Source organism: Siphateles boraxobius, unplaced genomic scaffold (genome assembly GCF_051911475.1).
Source record: "Siphateles boraxobius isolate OS27281-9 unplaced genomic scaffold, OSU_SipBor_1 77, whole genome shotgun sequence".
In the NCBI taxonomy this organism is placed as follows: Eukaryota; Metazoa; Chordata; class Actinopteri; order Cypriniformes; family Leuciscidae; genus Siphateles; species Siphateles boraxobius.
The window spans coordinates 7,859,705-7,880,999 of NW_027509205.1; the positions used below are offsets into that span (position 1 = coordinate 7,859,705).

Below are 21,295 nucleotides of genomic sequence, written 5' to 3' on the forward strand. Positions count from 1 at the left end.
GAATATTTTCATACTCCTAGGCGTGTTCAGACCTTTATTTTGAAATAGCAATGAACATGAAAAATCATGAAAGAAGGGTAGAAACCAGTTTGTTTTCATGCCAAGAGTTCAAAAGATGGCAAGCATTCAATTATTTTAGAAAAAAAAGGTCTGAAAATGTTTTAAATATAAAGAAAAAATAATAGATTCACCATTTGTGATGTGGCCGCGAGCTATAACGCACATATGTGTTCTTTTATGTGTTTATTCAAGGTTTAATTCATATCAAAATCTGCCAAACTTCCAATACTACTTCTGAATAGGATGTCTACTTTATAAATTGTATGAAAATTGTGAAAATGATGGTTCAGATCACTCAAACCACATATGGAAATGGAGGCGCCCTTATATGGGCAGTAAAGGAGTCTGGTTGTGACCTAGTGAAAAAGTTTGGTACTGCGCCCAAACAAAATCTTACTGAAAGCTCATTTCTTGAGATATCAACCTAAAATTTGAAACACAACTTGTTCAGATTTTTGGCTTTGATTTTTTTGCAGTTTAAGAGTTGTCCAGGTTTTGAAAATATATATTTTATATAAAATATGAATAATTAATTTTTTAAATCGTACATTTTCATAAACTCAAACTTCTGTAACTTTTTTTCTGTTTCACTTTCTTAATTTATTTCACTTCTACAACAATCTGCCAAATGTCTTCTTTAAAACAAGACCAATTTTATGTCTATATTCCAAAGGATTCTTATCCTATACCATTTAAGTTTGGAATGTGCATTTTCATGTCTATTCAAAAAAAGGGGGGGTGACACTTAACAGGTTAAGTTGAGCTTGTCAGCCTTGTGTTTCTCATTTGGCCAGCATTTGTACCACCCACAAGTAATTGATGTAATTGTGATAATTGATATTCCTCTTGCGTGTGTCCACTGGGCCACTCAAAGATGGGCTACTCTGAGTTTGATGCATGTGGAAACGTTTTGAGAACTTCTCTACTGCTCAATGTGCTTTTTTCAGTCCTTCAACTGTGATTTGTGCATTTTTCACATTTTTATTTTCTCTTCGATGGCATTTTCAGATCACACCATTGTTTTGGTGTTTATGCTGTACCTTGATTAGTTTTTTGGAGGGAAACGTTATATAAAAACATGCAAGTTTGAGACTTATCTTGTGTGTTTGCCCATGTCAGACATGGTAGCTTCGGTTGAGCTAGCCTCAGTTTTATAGCCTTTCCATCAGACTGTAGCTTTTTTGTGATTTATGTAAATGTAATTCATATGCTCAAGTGCAGGCATCCGAAGCAAATCTATATGGTTCAGTAAAATTCACTCAAGCAATAAAATAGCCTATGAATAGTCTGATAGGATTCAAAGTACATGTTTTTCCACTTGCTGCCAAGAATAGTTTGAAGTGTTTGCCGTAAAGCTGTTAATGTGTTGGGGAGAGAAGCATTTTAATGACCAATTTATGTCAAGAAGAACAGCCGAAGCAAAGAGGGAAAGCAATCAATACGCATTAAAGACACCCAAGCCCTATTCAGCCTGAGTTTAACAGACCCTGTCAGACCCCATGTCTGTCCTCTTCACTCATTCCTGCAACATTAACACATTAAAGCATGTTAAAAGCTCAGTCGTTGACATGCAAGCCACTCCAATGCAATGTCTTAAAATTAATATCCAGAATCAGCCAAATTATTCAATTGGAAAGAAACCGAAAGGTACAAGAGAGAAAGAGGAACTACCACAGGAAAAAATTGTAATTGCTTTTCCACCAGACAGCGGTTTTAGGGCATGTGTATTATTTTGAATGTGTCCGGAAAACGACAGTTAATTTGTGCAGGCTGCCTAAGCAAAGCGTCTTCTGATCCATGATTGCATGTGTTAATGTTTCAGTAGGGTATTGTGTTCCTGGCTGGCTTTTGTGCTCGGGATTTATATGCCTTACTCCCTGGCAAGCGCGCCCTCTGAATGTTTGATTAAAGTTCAATTGACTCTTCTAGCGCTGGGGCTTGGAGCCATTTTACTCCCTATTTGTAGCGCCAAAGCTCTCCCTGACATGTTCCTTTGTTTCCATTCAAATGCCTGCCACCCAGGCTGCCACCAATGTACTGATCCTAATATCCCAGCATTCAGAGAGCTTCACTGCCTAATCCTGGGACAGACACGACCACAGCACAACAAGCCGGTCTGCTGGCAAACCTGGCATGGATTCTTTGTCCAGGACTCTATACTTTCTCCCTTCCCTTCTTTCTACTATCAAAACTAAAAATCAACCAACTCCTGATGTTTTTCAGTGCAGCTGCCTTATCATTTTGACATTTGTGGTCTATTCTTTCGCTTATCAAGCCATATTCACATCACATTCAACAGATCAACAATATTTTTGTATAGTATTTAGAGTTTCTTTGTTCAATTTTATACAGCAAGACTGCCTAAATGTTTATTAAAACTGCTGGCTTATGAGATTGTTTTTGTGTTTGCCATCTCATAGGGGGAGCTGATCACCTTTTACTATTATTGGAAGAAAACCCCAGAGGCTGCTAGTTGCAGAGCCCACCGAAGGCACCGCAGACAACCCGTCTTCCGCCGGATCAAGACCCGCACCGCCTCCACTCCCGTCAACACTCCCTCCCGCCCACCTTCCAGCGAGTTCTGTAAGTGCAATCTGCCTCTCTTCCCCCTAGAGACAGAGAACAGACTCTTGTCACAGCTAAACATGACATCCCTGAAACTCCCAGGACTAATATGGCTTTTCAGAGCACAGATCCCCCTCTGTGATTCTTCAAAGTAAACAGCTGAAATCTCATATCCGATAAGAGACGGAACAGGGAGGTATCGCTCTAATTATGCGTACTATCCTTGTCTTCTGAAAAAAGCCACTGATAATGTATTAAGTGTAACAGGCCTCTGTTTTGTCTTAAACATCATTTGACAATTACAGTCTCCTATCTTTATCATCCTATTTTCCAGTGGACTTGAGTTCAGCCAGCGAAGATGACTTTGACAGTGAAGACAGCGAACAGGAACTGAAGGGCTACGCCTGCCGCCACTGTTTCTCTACCAGTGAGTGCAAAATTTATTATCAAATTAAATATCACATCATAATATCATGCTGATATTTAGACCAACAGCATGACTGTGAGTGTGATGCCATTTTTATGCAGCAGCTCAATAAGTTAATGTGTAACTTGCATTTTAGAAAGGATAAAAAATGTTTTTATATTTATACATTTTTTTGATATATATATTTATGTATTTTTTTTATCAAATTAAGCAATATCACACACCGTGCTGATATTCAGACCAACATAATGACTGCGTGTGTGAAGCTGCTTTAATTCAACGGTTCAATAAACAAGAAGTTATTTAATCTTTACATTTAGACACTTAAATATCTTTATTAAAAAATTATTTATGTATTTATTGTTTATTTATTTGGGCTGGGAGAAAAAACGATTTTTTTTATTTTATTTTTTTACGATTCTAAAATCTATTTTATTTTATTAGAGAATCGATATTAATTCAAATTCAATTGCTTTATTTTTGTCCTTGCTTGTAGATGAGGTTGACAGAAGTTAGCCACTTTCATTCCAACAGAGGATGAAATGTGTCGTTCTCTATGAGTGTTGAGTGACGTAATATCCCAAGTGTAGCCCTCGCGCTACTCATATGCTGGGAGAGAGATAAGACAATAGAGCTGCACGATTCATCTTTAAAAGACTGTGATCTCGATTCAAACACCCACGCGGTCTTTCAATTCGTGTGTCTATTAAACTTTGACAAAAACATATCGCAACATTCAGCTGCCGCTGACCCGGAGAGAGCTGTCATGAAACAACTTCACAAACAGTCTTTTCAACCTCATAGTATAATTATTTCTGTGATGCAGTAGTCAAAATTATAATTGAAGTACTTGGATAAAAGTTTAAAGTTCAAATATGAACACTGATATCTACGATAGCGATCAAAATCAGCTTTTGACAGAAACTTGATGCTTAAAATAATGCATTTATCGATTACATTGTTTCGCCACTAAGTGGTAACAAGTGACTGTTAAAAAATGTATTTGTTACTGAATCTTTTATTCAAGAGAATAGTATTGTATGATGCTTCTGAAATAAAGTCAGAAAGATGTGATTATTTGTTTTTGTAAATATGACTCATCTTGTACATCTACAGTCTGTGTATGATTTAACTTTTCCTGATGATCTAGTGTTGAAAAAATTGCGATATATTGCAATATCAAATCGCAATACATATCGTATCGGCATCCAAGTATCGTGATAGTATTGAATCGGGAGATGGGTGTATCGTCCCAGCCCTATTATTTATCTTAAGTTTGATACTGGGAACGCTGCTTGTCCAATCAAATTGCCTGGCACTAATTGTTGTATAATTTTGCCCATTTTCTTTCTGATTTGCCGAGTGACCAAACAGTGTGATAAACTACAAACAATGATTTTTTTTTATCAGTCCTTCAATTGTTCCCAAGGTGAAGTGTTGAAGGTATTAACCTAATAGAGTGATACCATGAGACAGGTGACTCTTCAGGAGACTATAATAATCCCCTCTGCAGGCCTGTAATTACTCTCAGTTTGAGTGTGTCGTTTTTAGTTTTATCCAATCTTACAGTTACTTATTTGTTTTTTGTCTCATTAAATGCTCTAACCTGTTGATGCAGTTGGCATTCATAGAACATTCAAGTCTGATACGAAAACAACTTATTTGACCTTAGCATGTCTATGAAGTGTTTGGCTAGCCTTAGAGCATTTCCTGTTAGTGTAATGTTTAATAAGCAGAGCTCAGCTGAACTGAAATTTGTGTTTACAGCCTCCAAGGACTGGCACCACGGGGGTCGCGAGAACATCCTGCTGTGCACCGACTGCCGGATCCATTTTAAGAAGTACGGCGAACTACCCCCCATCGAGAAGCCTGTAGACCCGCCACCGTTTATGTTCAAACCTGTCAAAGAGGAAGAAGATGGACTCAGTGGGAAGCATAGCATGAGGACTCGACGGAACCGCGGCTCAGTAAGACACCCAACTTTGCTACCTTTCAGCGCCATTTTAACTACATATAATGTGTTTTAGCAGCATTAGCCATTTGTTACATCAGTGTTTTTTTTTTGTTTTTTCTCGGTTCAGATGTCAACGCTACGAAGTGGCCGCAAGAAGCAAACCGCCAGCCCAGATGGCAGAGCCTCCCCAACCAATGAGGATCTGCGCTCCAGCGGGCGTACCTCACCCAGTGCAGCCAGCACCTCCAGCACTGACAGCAAGACTGACTCGATGAAGAAACCCAGCAAGGTACCACCCATGAGCACAGACTATTCATTGAAATCACACTGAGCATCACAGGAATTTGTTTTCAGAGGAAACATGTTTTCATTTTGTCAAAACAGAAGACAAAGGAAGAGGCGCCATCGCCTATGAAGAGTGCCAAACGTCAGAGAGAGAAAGGAGCCTCTGATACAGAGGAGTCTGAGAGGACAAGTGCCAAGAAGTCTAAAACGCAGGTGAGTGAACTCCCTATAAACAAGCATCTCAACACATCTCAAAGAGAAAATGATGAACAGCTTTAACCAGAAAGTTTTAGTCCATTTTTAGTCAAGTAGTTCCTAAATTTTTAGTCTTTTAGTCCCTGCAGCCTCCACTACATTCCCCCATGCCGCCCATGGGCCACGCTCTGCAGGCGGGGCCTTCACTCATGCCTCACCCTCATGCTATACCTGCTCAGTCCTTTCCAATCAGTCAGTCTCAGGTCCCCCCTTCACCACTCCCGGCTCAATCTCAATCTCAGGAAATTAAGTTTTAGAAATATCTTTATTTAAAAAAATGTTATATATAAAGTGTTTTTTATATTATTTATACATTTAAATATTTATAGTCTAGTCTAAAGGTAAGTGAAGTCCTAGTAAACAAGCATCCTATGTAGAAAAAGTATTTTGTATACATCTCAAAAAGAATAGGAAATATAATTCTAAACAGAAACGGGTTAGAATTTTTTTTTTTTTTAACCTGTGCTGCATAACAATGTATAGTTCTGCAATTCATGCTGCTGCATTAAAGAGTGCAGGTTGATGAGTACTGCTAAAGATTAAATGAGTACTGCTAAATGCGATGTTCGCTCTGAATAAAATAAAGTCAATAGTGTGTGGTAGACACCTAACCAGGCTGTGCATGGACCTTGGGTTGAATTGAAACTTATACTAAAGTTCACTGAGGAGTTGGTGGCAGCTCTATTTGACTCAGTCCAATGAAGACACTAGATTTACTGTTGTATTTTTTTGCTGTTACCTATGGTAACAATGTGATTGCACGTTAGAGTGATTTCATATCCTTTAAATGTCATTAGTTCATTAGAGTGATATGCAAAGGTTATTTGTTCTTGATCGTGACTGTACCCATTTTCGGTCATCAGCAAATGTCGGTATGGCCAAGTTTATTGACCCTTCCTTCCATCTTCTGCAGGAACTCCGGCCGGACTCGCCCTCGGAATGTGAGGGCGAGGGCGAGGGTGAGGGTGAGAGCTCGGACGGTCGCAGTGTGAATGATGAGGGCAGCAGTGATCCCAAGGATATTGACCAGGACAACCGCAGCTCCTCTCCCAGCATCCCCAGCCCACGTGACAACGAGAGCGACTCAGACTCCTCAGCGCAGCAACAGATCCTCCAGGGTCAGCACCCTCCAGTCATCCAGTGCCAGACGGGGGCTTTACCCCCGGCCCCTCCTTCCGCAGCTGCAGCCTCCACACCACCCTCCACAGGCACACCTTCGCTGTCATCCCAGTCGTCCCCCTCCATCCCCCCTACCTCCATGCCTCCTCAGCAGACACCTCCAGCAGGTCCACTGTCTCTCATCCAGTCAGGGGTGCAGAGGCTGCCCTCACCCCATTCCCCACTGCAGGGCATAACTCAGCCACCTCCACCTACTCAAATCGGCCCTCAGTCCCTGCAGCCTCCACTACATTGCCCCATGCCGCCCATGGGCCATCCTCTGCAGGCAGGGCCGTCACACATGCCTCACCCTCATGGTATACCTGCTCAGTCCTTCCCAATCGGTCAGTCTCAGGTCCCCCCTTCACCACTCCCGGGTCAATCTCAAGCTGCCTCCATGTCTCAACAACAGCGACCTCACACCCCTCCATCCCAATCGCAATCCTCCTCACAGAGCGGCAGCCAGCCTCCCAGAGAGCAGCCTCTGCCATCAGCACCATTGCCTATGCCCCACATTAAACCTCCGCCTACCACCCCTATCCCACAAATGCCAAACCCTCAGTCACACAAGCATCCCAGCCATCCCCCATTCCCACAGATGCCTTCCAACCTGCCCCCACCTCCCGCCTTGAAGCCCCTCAGCTCTCTATCCAATCACCACCCTCCCTCCGCCCATCCGCCACCCCTTCAGCTCATGTCTCAAAACCAGCAGCTACAGCCTCCACCAGTGCAACCTCCAGTGCTCACCCAGTCCCAAAACCTTCCGGCAACAGGAAGTCAAGCACCCCCGCCAGCTCCTCCGCTCCCTTCCTCTTCCTCTGCCTCACACTCTGCGCCTTCCCAGCCACCATTCCCTCCTCATTCCTTCATGCCAGGCAGCTCGCCCGTCCTGTCACCCTCCACTGTCTCTTCCTCTGTGGCAAGCTCAATGACTATGCTACAGCAGCCACCGTCCTCCATATCCATGCCCCTGCCTGCATCGGTCAGTGCGCCCTGCCCAGGACCCTCCACTGTGCCACCTGTACAGATTAAAGAAGAGCCACTGGATGAAGCTGAGGAGCCAGAGAGTCCTCCACCACCACAGAGGAGCCCTTCACCTCCACCCACCATTGTCAACACTCCCAGTCACGCCAGCCAGTCTGCACGGTACATCATTTATTTTTTCATGATCGATAGAATTGTCTTTAAGTGCTAATGTGCAGAATTTATATATATATATATATATATATATATAAAATGTTTGACAATTACTAAATCACAGTAATAACTAACAATAAAAGCATTAATCAATATTTATTTTATACTAATTTTTTTGTTATTTTATACTAATGTTTAGTACATTTTTATTTTATTAAATTTGTTTGAATGGTTTGAAAAGTATTTTTATCATAAGTGAAGTAGATAATACAATTTTATTTATTAAAATGGTATATGAATTATTATTTGTTATAAACAAATGATAAAAACAAACAAAAAATAATAAAACCAATAATAATTTATTCAAATTTAATTAAATATAATTTCATTAAGTTACAATAGTACTATCTATGTAGCAGTCTAACTAAACCTGCCTTAGCTTCAGCTCCTCTGCAGTAATCAAGCGTGGACAGGGCACAGATTAATGACTGCATCATAGCGGTGAAAGCCTCCATCAGAACATGAGCGTGTCTTTGTAGAGCTGCTGTGGCCTTGTCTCTCACTCCCTTGCAGTGAATAGCAATAAGCTCACTAATGCACAGAGAGAGCAGCTCATTATGGCACTGGAGATTAAAAAGATTAATTGAGTAGCTCTAGTATAGTATAAACGAGAGGACATTCCACAGGTTATTTATTTGACACAAAGTAATTGCATTTATTTTAAACTGACTGCAAAATTAGCCTGTGGAAATATTTCTCTTCCACATCTGTCAATAAGGAGAAAGGTTTCACACAACAAAATGACACTGACAGTGGTAACTTTAAAGACAATTCTGATTATTCTGTCTATCCATCCTGTTTATAGGTTCTATAAGCATCTGGACAGAGGTTACAACACATGTGCCAGAACAGACTTCTACTTCACACCACTGTCCTCGTCGAAACTGGCAAAAAAGCGGGAGGAGGTGCTGGAGAAAGCCAAGAGGGAAGCAGAGCAGAAAGCACGAGAAGAAAAAGAAAAGGAGAGGGAACGAGAAAAAGAAAGAGAACGGGAACGGGAGAGAGAGAAAGAGGCTGAGAGAGCTGCTGTAAGTTTTTGTCTAATGTGTTGCATTAAATGCTATTTTTATCGGGTAATTCTTGCAAAACAATTTTCATTATCGATTTCTTGCTCCTAAATATCTGCTCTGTCTTTACAGAAAGCTTCCAGTTCTTCTCATGAGGGTCGCATGGGTGAACCCCAGATGGCGGGATCGGCTCATATGCGGACCTCTTTTGATCCACCACCCACCACCATCGCCACTGTGCCCCCTTATATCGGCCCTGACACACCCGCCCTGCGCACGCTCAGCGAATACGCTCGGCCCCACGTCATGTCCCCCACCAACCGCAACCATCCTTTCTTCGTCTCACTCAACCCTGCAGACCCACTCCTGGCCTACCACATGCCCGGCCTGTACAACGCAGACCCCGGCATGCGTGAGCGTGAGCTGCGGGAGCGAGAGATGCGGGAGAGGGAGATCCGAGAGAGGGAGATGAGAATGGAGAGGATGAAGCCGGGCTTCGAGGTCAAACCTCCAGAATTGGACAGCCTGCATCCTTCCGCTAACCCCATGGAGCACTTTGCACGGCACGGGCCTATTGGTCTTCAACACATGGCTGGCCATCATCCGTTCGCCTCCTTCCACCCGGGCCTGAATCCACTGGAGCGGGAACGGCTGGCGCTAGGCGGCCCTCAGCTACGGCCTGAGATGACCTACCCTGAGCGGCTGGCCGAGAGGCTACATGTTGAAAGGATGGCTTCTGTAGCTAACGACCCCATCGCACGGCTGCAGATGTTCAACGTGACGCCACACCACCATCAGCACTCGCACATCCATTCACACCTACACCTGCACCAACAGGACCCTCTGCACCAAGGTGAGAGACCTTTCACTCTACTGTTGTGTGCTGGATAGTTGTAGTAGGCCCACACGGAATCTTCGTGCCCACAAAAAAAGTCTCATTCACAAACTTCTACACATCCATTGTGTGTTTATGAAGTATGATTGAGTTTGATTGTGTTTGGCTGCCAATTAGAGTGCAGTACTCTCAGCTATGAGAATATAATGGTTTGAATCCATTTCACAGAATTCCGCCAATGTTCTAGTCCAGAAAATGTGAAAAATGTCCGCAGATTCCATCTGGGCCATCTTTAGAATTGTAGAAATGGCTATGGCTTCATGTTTTTATGTAAAAAAAAAAAAAAAAAAGATTCTATGAAATTATGCGGTCTCTGTGGTTAAAATTATGGCCGATAGCAATAAGCCCATAATTATTTTTGTATTATGACCAATAACTGGCCGATTTAACATAATATTTTGTCTAAATAAATGGAAAAAACATGTGCATGTGCAAATAAATATGTAACATTAGCTCATGCTGATGCATTTAAAAAGCCTCTCCAATATCGGCCAATAACCAATATGATACCGATTATATCATGCATCCCTGCTATTGAATATTGTTATTTTATGCTTGTCATTTATGCGTGATGTTCATTTTGAATATCAGTGCTGTAAATATGTGTTTCTGTATTATATTGACTGTGTACCATTACAAAAAGCTTCTGACACGGCGAAGGTGGTGGTGAATGTCTTGTGTGTCCCCCAGGTTCTGGGGCACATCCGCTCGTAGATCCACTGGCCGGCGGACCGCACCTCGCCCGATTCCCCTACCCACCTGGAGCCATCCCCAACCCCCTGCTCGGACAGCCCCCGCATGAACATGAGATGCTCCGGCACCCTATGTTCGGTAAGACACATACACAAGCAGCATTTCAATCTTTCCAGCTCTTTGTCCAAGCATTAACTCATGAATCTTGCTGTGTGATCCCTAGGCACTCCATATCCCAGAGATCTCCCACCACCCATGTCAGCGGCACACCAGTTGCAGGCCATGCATGCACAGTCTGCAGAGCTACAGAGATTGGCCATGGAGCAGCAGTGGCTACACGGTCATCACCACATGCACGGAGGCCCTCTGCCAGGACAGGAGGACTATTACAGGTCAGTCCCCCAGTCACACCTTTTTCTAGAAAGCATGTGTGCTTCAAACATCCGTGATAATACCATACGTGTCTCCTCTCGCTACGTTTCAGCCGGTTGAAGAAGGAAAGCGACAAACAGCTGTGATCAGCCGAGGGCTCCCAGAGGATCAGGAGGTCACAGCAGAAAAGTTACACACAGGAACTTGCGTGTTCTAGGAACGTTTTCAGTTCGCCGAAGCGACGAGGATCGTCTGAGAAAACTTCTTTCTGTTGTCAGCTTTCTTCACTATTCCGGACTTTTTTGAGACATTGACTTTTTCGGGGGGTTATATATCGTTCAAGTAGTGACAGCGTCCTCAAGACTGATTGTGACTTTCCTGCATGAACATACTCTGAGAAGCTTCCCTGACGTCTTTTGTAGGTGCTAGAAAACCAGATACTTTGTCACTGTGCTAATTGGGGGGGAAACAGAGGAACAGAACAGTCGGGTCATTATATCTGAAAAGTGCTATCTTAAATTCAATGTTTATTTTAATACATTGTAGGAGGTTTTCATAATGTTAAGAAAAGCTGCAGCATGGCATTTTTTGAGTCTGTAAATAGTATATAAATATATATATATATATATATACATATATAATTATTACTATTATCATAATAATTATTATTAGGTGTGGATTCCTAACAGATATGTTAGACCTCCGATATAATAATTTTCTGAAGTGCCATCCCTTGTTTCAGAGGGGAAGGAGATGGCACCGTCAGAGCAGGTAACCATCTCAGATGGTTCGGTCCATGTAAACGGGGTTCGCTGGGTAGAATGGTACCGGATTTTAATCCAAACACCTCTAGAGGTCAAAGCTCAGATGACGCCTTTTTTATTTTTGTTCGTTCGTTTGATTTTGTTTCATATATGACCGTGTATGACAAACACTTATGACATCATGACCATATTTTTAATTTTAATTTTAAAAACTCATACCGAGTTAGACATTCAAAACACTTGAAGGAGGAGGTGCAATGCCTCGTGAGTATTGGGGCAAGTAGCCCATTTGGAAAGAAGAATATTGCACTGATTAACCTCAGTTTTTTTGTTTTTTTTGTTTTTTACAATAATTGGCTTTCCTGTGACTTAAGTGTGAGCGAGTGCATTTCGAAGTCGCTTCGCTCTGTTTTCTGTGTACCAAAGTAGAGCGGCATTCAGTTTTGCAACTGGGTTCATATCTCGGCTAGTTCCTCAGTGCTTAGAGATTGCAAAACCTTTTTTAAGTAACAATATGACATCTTGATGCACATTTTTTTTACACATTTTCAAAGGGTGCTGGAAAAGATAGCTATGCCCCCCCACCCCTTCCCAGTTTGTCTCCTGAAGTCCTCTTACGAGCTACTCGCGCAGTCAGTTTCCTGACCTACTGTACAGATTCATAAAACCATTCTCACTGTGAAGCCAGGGGGAAGATGTTGGCAGAGACGACGTCGAGCTTGGATTCTGTACCTGTGTGTGCATGTGTTCACAGTAGTGGAGATGATGACTGTGCTTGAGCTTCTCTCTGCATTCCTGACACAGCATTACCTATGATGCATGATGCCTTTTTAGTTGCTCTCCATCATGTTCAGGCTGTTTGATAGCAATCATTGACTGTTACATGCAGAATTTTTGTTCGTTTTGTTTGTCTTTTCCAGATCCATCAGAATTAAACTTCATTATTTGAAATGACAAATGCTAAAAAAAATAGTTTTTACCTCTGGTGAGATTGTGTATGGGCCTTTTTTGAGCTAAAAGTTCAAAGTACAGTAAAAGCTCATAGTACTGTTTTTAATTCTCCCCTTTTGTTTTTTAAAAAGGCATTGTACATCCTTTAAAGAGTATGCATAGAAGCCCGTTTTGAGCAGTATACACCCAAAGCTGAACACTTTCTGTAATTGGACTGTCATGTATCTTTTATTCTGTCTCAGATGTATACAGCATTTTACTTTTGTTTAAAGCATTTTCTCCTTTTGTCCCTCTTTTGTGTCTTAAACCTTTGATGTTGAGTGTTGTCAATGGTTTAGCTTCTTGTTTCAAAGCGGCAATAGCAGAATGTACATTCTGACTGCTAAGATTTATATATACTGGTATCTTGAAGCTTATTGTATATATTAGTAGTTGCAATGGGATGACACAGTGTAAACAAAAAGTAGAGATAATTAAGGCAGATTGTGAGTCCTGTGTTCTCCCCATTTGAGTATTTTGTAATTTTTTTGACAAATTTGTGGAATTAAAATAAAACTAAGTTACACCACATGGAAACTTGATTTCTAGTTAATATCACTTTTTGTTATATGACATGGCACAAGTAAATGTTCATGCTAAAAAATTCTGGGTTAAAGTCTTTGTTTTCTGTCTTTTCCAGGTTCATTCTGATTTTCTACTAAAAATGGGTTGATTGACTGATTTATACTAGTGACTATAAAAATGTATGCTCATAGTAAGTGTGTTGTGTCAACCATATCAAAGCAAGCAGTTCTAAAGTAATACTGTTGTCCATCATTTTACAAGCACAATCATTCTGGGAAATGAGCTCATAAAGTGAATTCTGAGAATGGGTCCCCAAGTAGCAATAAATGGCAGAATAAGAACAATTTCTAATCCACAAGAATTCTGCCCATTCAGTCACCAAGCACTAAAAACAATTGAACCATTTCAATATAAACTTAAAACCAAGACAAAATCAGAACATTACTTTGTGGTCATTCTAGTCTTTTTTTCTCCTCAATCCATAAACAGCTTAAATTCTATACAAATAAAAAAAATTCTATACAATGGACTGAATTAAAATTTTCACTAAACAAAGAGATTTCTCCACATGCAGGTACAAAAAATGTGTATGAACTTTCCAGGTTTTTACGCCGTCATCACGCGGGTGTGGATAGAGCACGAGTGCAGGTGAGACCTGAACAGCACACGACATTGCTATCTGTTTTTAAACTCATTTAAGCCTTGCCAATTTAAACAGTCAAGTGCTAGAAGAAGCAAAAGAGAACTTGGGCGAGCTGTAGGAAGATTTGTGTGTGCACTCATCCGAAGTGCGCACACAGAATGCTGTGTATCAGACAGCACGCAAATATTAAGTTATCTTTCAAGTTTTTCGCTTGAACGGACAAGTTCGCACAAAAATTGTCAACATCCCGTCTTGCTCAGTATCTTAGCAAACATAGTAGGTTATGTCTTATGTGAACGTGAACAGTCGAGAAATACAACGCATGTGTATCAGTGTACTGGATCCGCGCATTAAAGTGACACCAGCCTAATATTCCTGCTGCTGTCTGTGTTTTTAATGTTTATCAACAACAAAAGACAAGGAAATCACTCATTGGTCTTGATTTGAATAGCTTTTGTAACTTTAAAAACGATGAATCTTTATTTAATTTATTCAGTGAAGATTATATGGAATATTGTTTTACATTTGATTATTCAATTTCTGTACTTGAAAACTATAGATACTTGAAAAATCTGAAAATAACTATTTTATTTGTATCTTTGCTCTAATGTATTGATTTGTGCTGTTGCTTGTAGTTTGATTATTAGTTTTTATTCTTTTTTTAAAATTTGACAGTAGTCCTTTTTTACCTGAACATAGCAAATACCGTACCGTACCGAAACCGTGACCCTTAAACCGGGATTAAAACCGAACCGTCAGGGACACCCTATATATATTAATGAAATTTGGACTTGTATATATTCTTATTTGAATTCATATTTGTAAATATACTCATACATTTAAGATCATTTTGGTCTCGTTCATATATATATATATATATATATATACACACACACACACACACACACACACACACACAGAGAGAGACCTCTGTTAAATGCAACATGAATATATTTTGTGTCTGCCTTTCACAGTGCTTTTGCATATTACATGTCACTTGCAATTTGTATTCACACAGTGCAGTGAATAAACGTATCCTCACAGTGAACGTAAACGTCTTCCAGCACAATTTTAAAATCTGTCAGTGCGTCTGCAATTTGTTCCTGTTTCAGTCTGGATTGCTTGAGGGGGTGAGCGTTTCAGTGTGAAGAGAAAACTTGGAAGGGCTTCCTCTTCAAAGAGGCCATCTTGAAGGATACAGAAACACACAGTAATGATTTCTTTCCTCTCCCTGCGGTTGGCTGGTCCTTTTTTTGAAGCTAGTGTGCAGTCCTTCAGTGAGTATTATTAGGCAGCTGTTGTTGTTGTACGTCCCTGTGGTGTTAGTTGCCGTGTGTGGACGAAAGTACTGCTCCCCCCGCTTAATGATATCCCACTCTCACATTCCTGTCATAGCAGATCTCAATTCCCTCATGTGCTCTGTGGGACTAGATTCACTTTTGGCCGGTCCTATGCATTCCACACCCACTCTACGCCAGCCGTGTGCACTTTCTCTCTCTCTTTCCGACATCCTCTTTTTTTTTCGTCTGATCCTCCCTTTTTCTGTCCATGATGCTCTCTGTCTCTTTGTTGGATAACATTGTTATCCTCTGAGATATATGAAATCTCCATTTCACACTTATCCTCTGTGGCAGCTGTCCAGATACTCAAAAATTTGCTTTGTGATAGTGTCAGTAATAACTTAAGCCTCTTTGTGACACCTGCAGGCTCTCATATGTACATAATGAACATTGTGATCTTGTGTACTATTAGTAAAATATTTTTTATATCCGTTTTAGATTCATCGTTTCCATCTGTACACATAAAGAAGGTATCTCGGCTAGTAGGCTATATTGCGTGTGAGGATGTTGGAGGTGGAGATTTATAGCCTTTTCTCACAGCACTTGATATAATTAAACTTATCAATTTGATGGAGGATCCAGAAAGGTTCAAACGACAATCACCAGTGATAACTGGAGATTCACCCGTTGTAAAATGCAAAAGACTTCATTCAGACATCGGACTGGTTACAGGAAAAAAGAGACTGCAACCGGGCCCATGCGAAAACAAGGATAATATTGGAAGGGCATTAAAGGTGCATTGTGTAAAAATTTTGAGTATCTATTAACAGAAATGCAATATGACATCCATAACTATGTTTTCAGTGGTGTATAAAGAACTTACTTAATAAACCGTAATGTTTTTATTACCTTAGAATGAGACATTTATATCTACATAACCGCGGGCACCCCCTTCTATGAAGGTCGACATATTGTGACGTCATGTTTCTACCGTAGCCGACAGTGAACAAACAGCGCTACAGAGCGCGTTTCGTCACTACCTTGAAAGAGAAGCCGCAGAAAGCTAGAAGCTAGCCATTAACACCGTAAGTAGTGACTTTTCCCTTGTCAGTGGTGTAAAATATGTAGTTGGATTGTTTCATGTAACTTAGTTCTTCTCCCTCGCTGTATTATGGGTTTGCTATGTGGGGATAAATGTGCTGGTTACATTCGTGAGACAATCAGCTGATTACTATTATTATATTATATATTAAGACCCTTGATCCTCACCTGATTATGGCTTTGTAAACTTTATCCATGATGTGGTTTATAATGGACTGTGGTACAGAAACAGTGACAATGTTACACACTCTTGGCTTACTCTGACTATTCTCTGCTGTCTCAGAGGACGATATGTTTGTCCCATGTTAGACACCGTAGCTTCTTCGAAAGGGAGGGGGGAGCAGTGGGCTGAGCCCTTAGTGCAACTCGCAACCGAACCGCTAGATGTCGCTAAAAATCACACAATGCACCTTTAAATGTAGTCACGCAATGCTATTGTTAACATTAACTATTTGAGAACAAAGTATAATTTGCACGGTTTGAAGTGATATGATAAGCGGATATATCACTGTGATATTGCAGCGCGATTCACTGCAATGCTTTTCAAAGCATCCTCCCTTAGTTGGTCAGAACAAAAGTGGATGTAACTTACTTATTCAGATGACATTTTCCGGTGAAAATTCTTATGTTGTTGGTCATACTTCCAAAAAGTAGAATCTGTGATTCCGAATGACAGTATCCACACCGGCGCGTGACTGACAGCCACACATTCTCCTCAAAACATCGGATTCATCCGCAATGTGCCGTGCCGAGGCACAACCCACGTAAAGTTGATAATTCGCCGAATAACTGCAATTGCAGATTTCAAAAAGAGATGGCGACAAAGAGGAAAAACTACGGACTGCAGCTTTAAAGAAAATGTCATCTGAATAAGTAAGTAACATCCACTTTTGTTCTGACCAACTAAGGGGAAAAAAGCATCGCACTCATTAAGTCTAACGATCGCTTATCATATCACTTCAAACCGAGAAATTAGACTTCGTTCTCAAATTGTCAATCTTAACAATATCTGCATTGCTTGACTACATTTAATGCCCTTCCGATATTATCCTTGTTTTCGCATGGGCCCGGTTGCAGTCTCTTTTCTGTAGCCAGTCCGAAGTCCGAACGAAGTCTTTTGCATTTTACAACGGGTGAATCTCCAGTTGTCACTGGTAATTGTCGTTTGAACCTTTCTGGTTCTACCATCAAATTGATAAGTTTAATTATAGCAAGTGCTGTGAGAAAAGGCTATAAATCTACACCTCCAACATCCTCACACGCAATATAGCCTACTACTAGCCGAGATACCTTCTTTGTGTGTACAGATGTGACGTAATGACGCAAAGACATGCTCGAATTTCCCGCGGAAATCCACCAGTAACAGTGGAATTAAAAACATTATTACAAGCTTACCGTTTTGAATCGAGCTAAGGCAAGCAGATAGTTTTGAACACTGGCTGGTTATGTACTTGCTCAAATTTATTTTGGATCATTTTTAACCCAAAAAAGTTACGGAATGCAGCTTTAAGTATAAAATAGGCTATTTTGCTGTTGTTCCTTCTGTGAACTTCTATTTAAATGTTCTCTTTTCATGACGCGAGTAATAGCACTTTGCTGCAGGTTTGTTGTCGGTGCATTATACTTTGTGCTGCTCCATCCTTCAACAAAAGCCTCTGCAAAGGCTGTATTACATTGTAATCACAATGCAATCCACACTGAAATGTGCTGCACAAACTGTTCTGATTAGAACTAAAGCCGGCTGCTCTACGTAACCTATTTATTTGCTATTTATTTCCCCCACCTTCCCCAGCACCACCTGCCTAAATCTGCTAGGGGATTCTCCCTAATTTCCTTGCAGCAGCTCACTGTATTTATGTGCATGTTTTGGCATTAGCCTTCACTCAAGCAGCAGCAGCAGCAGATCTAGTCCGCCAAAATTATTCCTATACATTCCATTCTTATCAATAAACGCTGTTTAATTCTATTCAGAGAGTTGTCATGATTGAAATTAACTTCAGCTGCTCTTTCCATACCTTTTCATAGGGACTGTTCAGAAGAATACACAGAGCTGTAGGTGCATCACATCCACTAACATCATAATGACTTTTTGTGTATTTTCTGTTAGCATTTATTTTCCAGGTGTTTAGGCCAAGGCTCTTCTGTATGGGCTGTATTTCCCCAGCTCTACAGTGCCCCAGAGTTTTCCCATGTAAATCTTTGGTGAAAAATCGAACTGCAGTGCACTCTCATAAAGAGCCATTGGGGCAGATTTCTGGCTCCCCCAACTTATTTTCATGTGACATTAAGTAAACCTTACTCCAGAACAAGACGCTATCAGTCCACTTCAGCTACAGTATGTGTCTGCATCAGGTCAGTAACTAGTTGGCATGTCTGTTCTTCCTATGTGGAGTAGCGTATAAAATTAATGTAAGTATAACCCTTTAGTTTAAATGTGCTCATGTGAATAGCCGTTATATACAGTAGTTCTGTTGTGCTTGTTTTATGTTTTTCCTGAGAATAGACATGACTTTGCTTTCCTCACTGGAATGAAATACAATAAGGCAATTCTAAGATGGCATTCTATGCGTTTGTCGTGTGTAGTGTAGGCCTACTAAAGTCTGTCAATCATCAATAAAGCGCCACCCTCAGGATAAAAGTGCGTCTGATGTGTTCAGCGAATAGAATATAAAGCTTACAAGATGTTTATCATAAACTAGCTCTAAGACACATAATCTGCCCTACCTAAATTTATGGCTAGGAGCTGCTACTGGTAATAATCCCCAAGGATGAAATCACGGGGCCCGCCTAAGGCCCCTAGAACCTTCAGCACCTTTCGCCCCGTGATGGCCCTAGATAGAAATGATTTTCAGACTTTAACATATGATGCCATTATAATGAATGCCCAACTTTGAAGAGTAATCTTCCAAAGTGCAGTCGTTTCCTGGATATTTTTTAAAGGGGTGGCCAGAGGGGTACAGTAAAAATCCTAGGGTGGCACACTACAGTAAAATATACATGGGGAAAAAAGTGGTAACCTGCTTTAATTTCAGCATCCATTTACATTTATTCATTTAGCAGATGCTTTTATCCAAAGCGACTTAAAAATGAGAACAATAGAAGCAGTTAAACTAACAATAGGACAACAATATGCAAGTGCTATGACTCTTCCCAGTTTAATCTAACACAGTACGTGTACTTTTTTATTATTATTATTATTTATTTTATTATAAAGATAATAGATATAGAATAGAAGATAAAGTGTTAGTATTAATGGATCAAGTGTTGTCGAAAAAGATGCGTCTTCATCCCTTTCTTGAAAATGGCCGGGGGGCGCTGCCGAGCATCAATGGAGTAGGACGTGAGTTTATTAGCTCCTGCCGATTTCAGTTAATATTGTTATTTTTCTGCGCTTTTTCGTTACATATTTAGTATAGTCTCACTCCGCAACATTTTTTACTAAAAAGTCTAACTCCGGACTGCATAAGATGGCTGGAAAGAATTCTAAAACTCGCAAAACTATTCAGACACAACTGCGGCCTGGTCTGCAAGTTGCGACCGCGTCTTCGAGTGGATCATCTGTTACCTCAGAGGTCGAGGGCGCCTCGACAGATGCCAACCTTGACATCGCTGCACTCAAGCTCGAGTTATTGGCCTCGGTGAGGAAAGATATTGCTGATATTTTTAAAAAGGAACTCCAGGATACTCTCGGGGATGCTTTGCCTACTATTAAGCTCGACCTCTAGCGGTGAAGTCACAGCTGGCGAATGATAAAGCTGCTACCGATGCTACCATGTCTGAGCTAAAAGGTACGGTCGGAGAGATGGAGCATGCACTCACCGAGTGCTCAGATGACATCGCCGAGATGAAAACAACTGTCGAGCGCCTCACAGCTAACATTGCCATGCTGGAAAATAAATGTGAAGACTTGGAGTCCAGATTACGGCGTAACAACATCAGGATAATGGGAGTACCGGAGGGCCCTGACACCTGTACCACGGTTGCTGTGTCCGCCTTACTGAAGGAAGCGTTCAATTTGGAAAAGGAACCGCTTTTGGACCGGTCCCACCGGATCCTCCAACCCAAACCCAAGCCTGGTGATCGTCCACGAGCCATTGTGTGCAGATTTCATTATTACAGTGACTGTGTTGACGTTCTGCGCCGCGCGAGAGAGCTCCGACAGATTAAAGTCAGAGACGTGACCGTCTCAGTTTTCCCTGACCACACTGTCAAGATAGCTCGGGCTCGGGCTGCATTCAACGAGGTCAGACGTCAACTTCGTGGCATTGAAGGTGCTCGATATGGTCTGTTTCATCCAGCGCGTCTTCGCATCACATACAACGGTGTTGAGAAGGATTTCGTTTCTGCGGAGGAAGCCAGCGACTTTGTCAAAACTTTGGTTCCTGGGTGAGCTCCAACTGCGTTTCTGATCTATGTTCTATTAGGCCTAGTTGCTTTTCCTTAGAGGTTGTGAATACACCAGTCTTAATTTGTTTAGTATTAGGTGGTTTTCTAGCTTGCTGCACTTACTAGATCTGATCAACATTACCTCATTTTATGCTTTCTGCATCTATTTGCACAGGACTGAGGGCACACTGTTATTTGTATTTTCGCGTGCTTTACTGTATTCATGCGCATATGTTTAAATAGTGTTGAGATCGGCGGGAGTTTTTTTTTCTCTCTCTCTTTTTTTTCTTCTCTTTTGTTTGGTTTGCATGGCCTCCGAGTTGTTCAACGGTGTTGTGGACAACTTTTGTTTACTGTGGGAAGCACTGCTGTCTCCTTGGTTCTGTGGTTATAGGGGGACTTTGGGTGCATCTGTGTTTAGGGGTATGTTGGGCGGGGAGGGGGGCCCACCTCGGCTCTATATGATCATTTTCAAAAATAAATGTTTCTTTTTTTTTTTAAATGGTTAATGGCAATATAGATCCCAGCATTGCTGGGTCAGGCACACCTCTCAGATTCATCAGTTGGAATATCAGAGGTATGGGTAATCCTGTTAAGAGATCTAAGGTATTTGCACACTTGAAACGTTTAAACTCTGATTTAGTTTTTTTGCAGGAGACTCATCTTCGTGTTAAAGACCATGTTAGGTTGCATTGCCCTTGGGTAGGTCAAGTCTTTCACTCAAACTTTAATTCAAAA

The 21,295-nt window shown here is 41.2% G+C and overlaps 1 protein-coding gene across 7 annotated transcripts in view; it reads left to right on the forward strand.

Annotated features, from left to right (window-relative positions):
* Positions 1-13,151, forward strand: part of rerea (arginine-glutamic acid dipeptide (RE) repeats a) — a 172,185-nt gene extending 159,034 nt beyond the window's left edge. For 5 of the 7 annotated variants that reach the window (XM_077218184.1, XM_077218187.1, XM_077218186.1 and 2 more), the window contains 11 exons: positions 2,481-2,643; positions 2,960-3,052; positions 4,820-5,019; positions 5,134-5,295; positions 5,391-5,504; positions 6,460-7,850; positions 8,707-8,929; positions 9,041-9,761; positions 10,464-10,634; positions 10,720-10,888; positions 10,981-13,151. In XM_077218184.1, coding sequence (XP_077074299.1) covers positions 2,481-2,643; positions 2,960-3,052; positions 4,820-5,019; positions 5,134-5,295; positions 5,391-5,504; positions 6,460-7,850; positions 8,707-8,929; positions 9,041-9,761; positions 10,464-10,634; positions 10,720-10,888; positions 10,981-11,014 — 3,441 coding nt within the window. In that variant the 3' untranslated portion in view covers positions 11,015-13,151. The remainder of the gene's footprint in view (positions 1-2,480; positions 2,644-2,959; positions 3,053-4,819; positions 5,020-5,133; positions 5,296-5,390; positions 5,505-6,459; positions 7,851-8,706; positions 8,930-9,040; positions 9,762-10,463; positions 10,635-10,719; positions 10,889-10,980) is intronic. The other 2 variants (XM_077218188.1, XM_077218190.1) reach the window with 1 other exon arrangement.
* Positions 13,152-21,295: the final 8,144 nt, after the last annotated feature.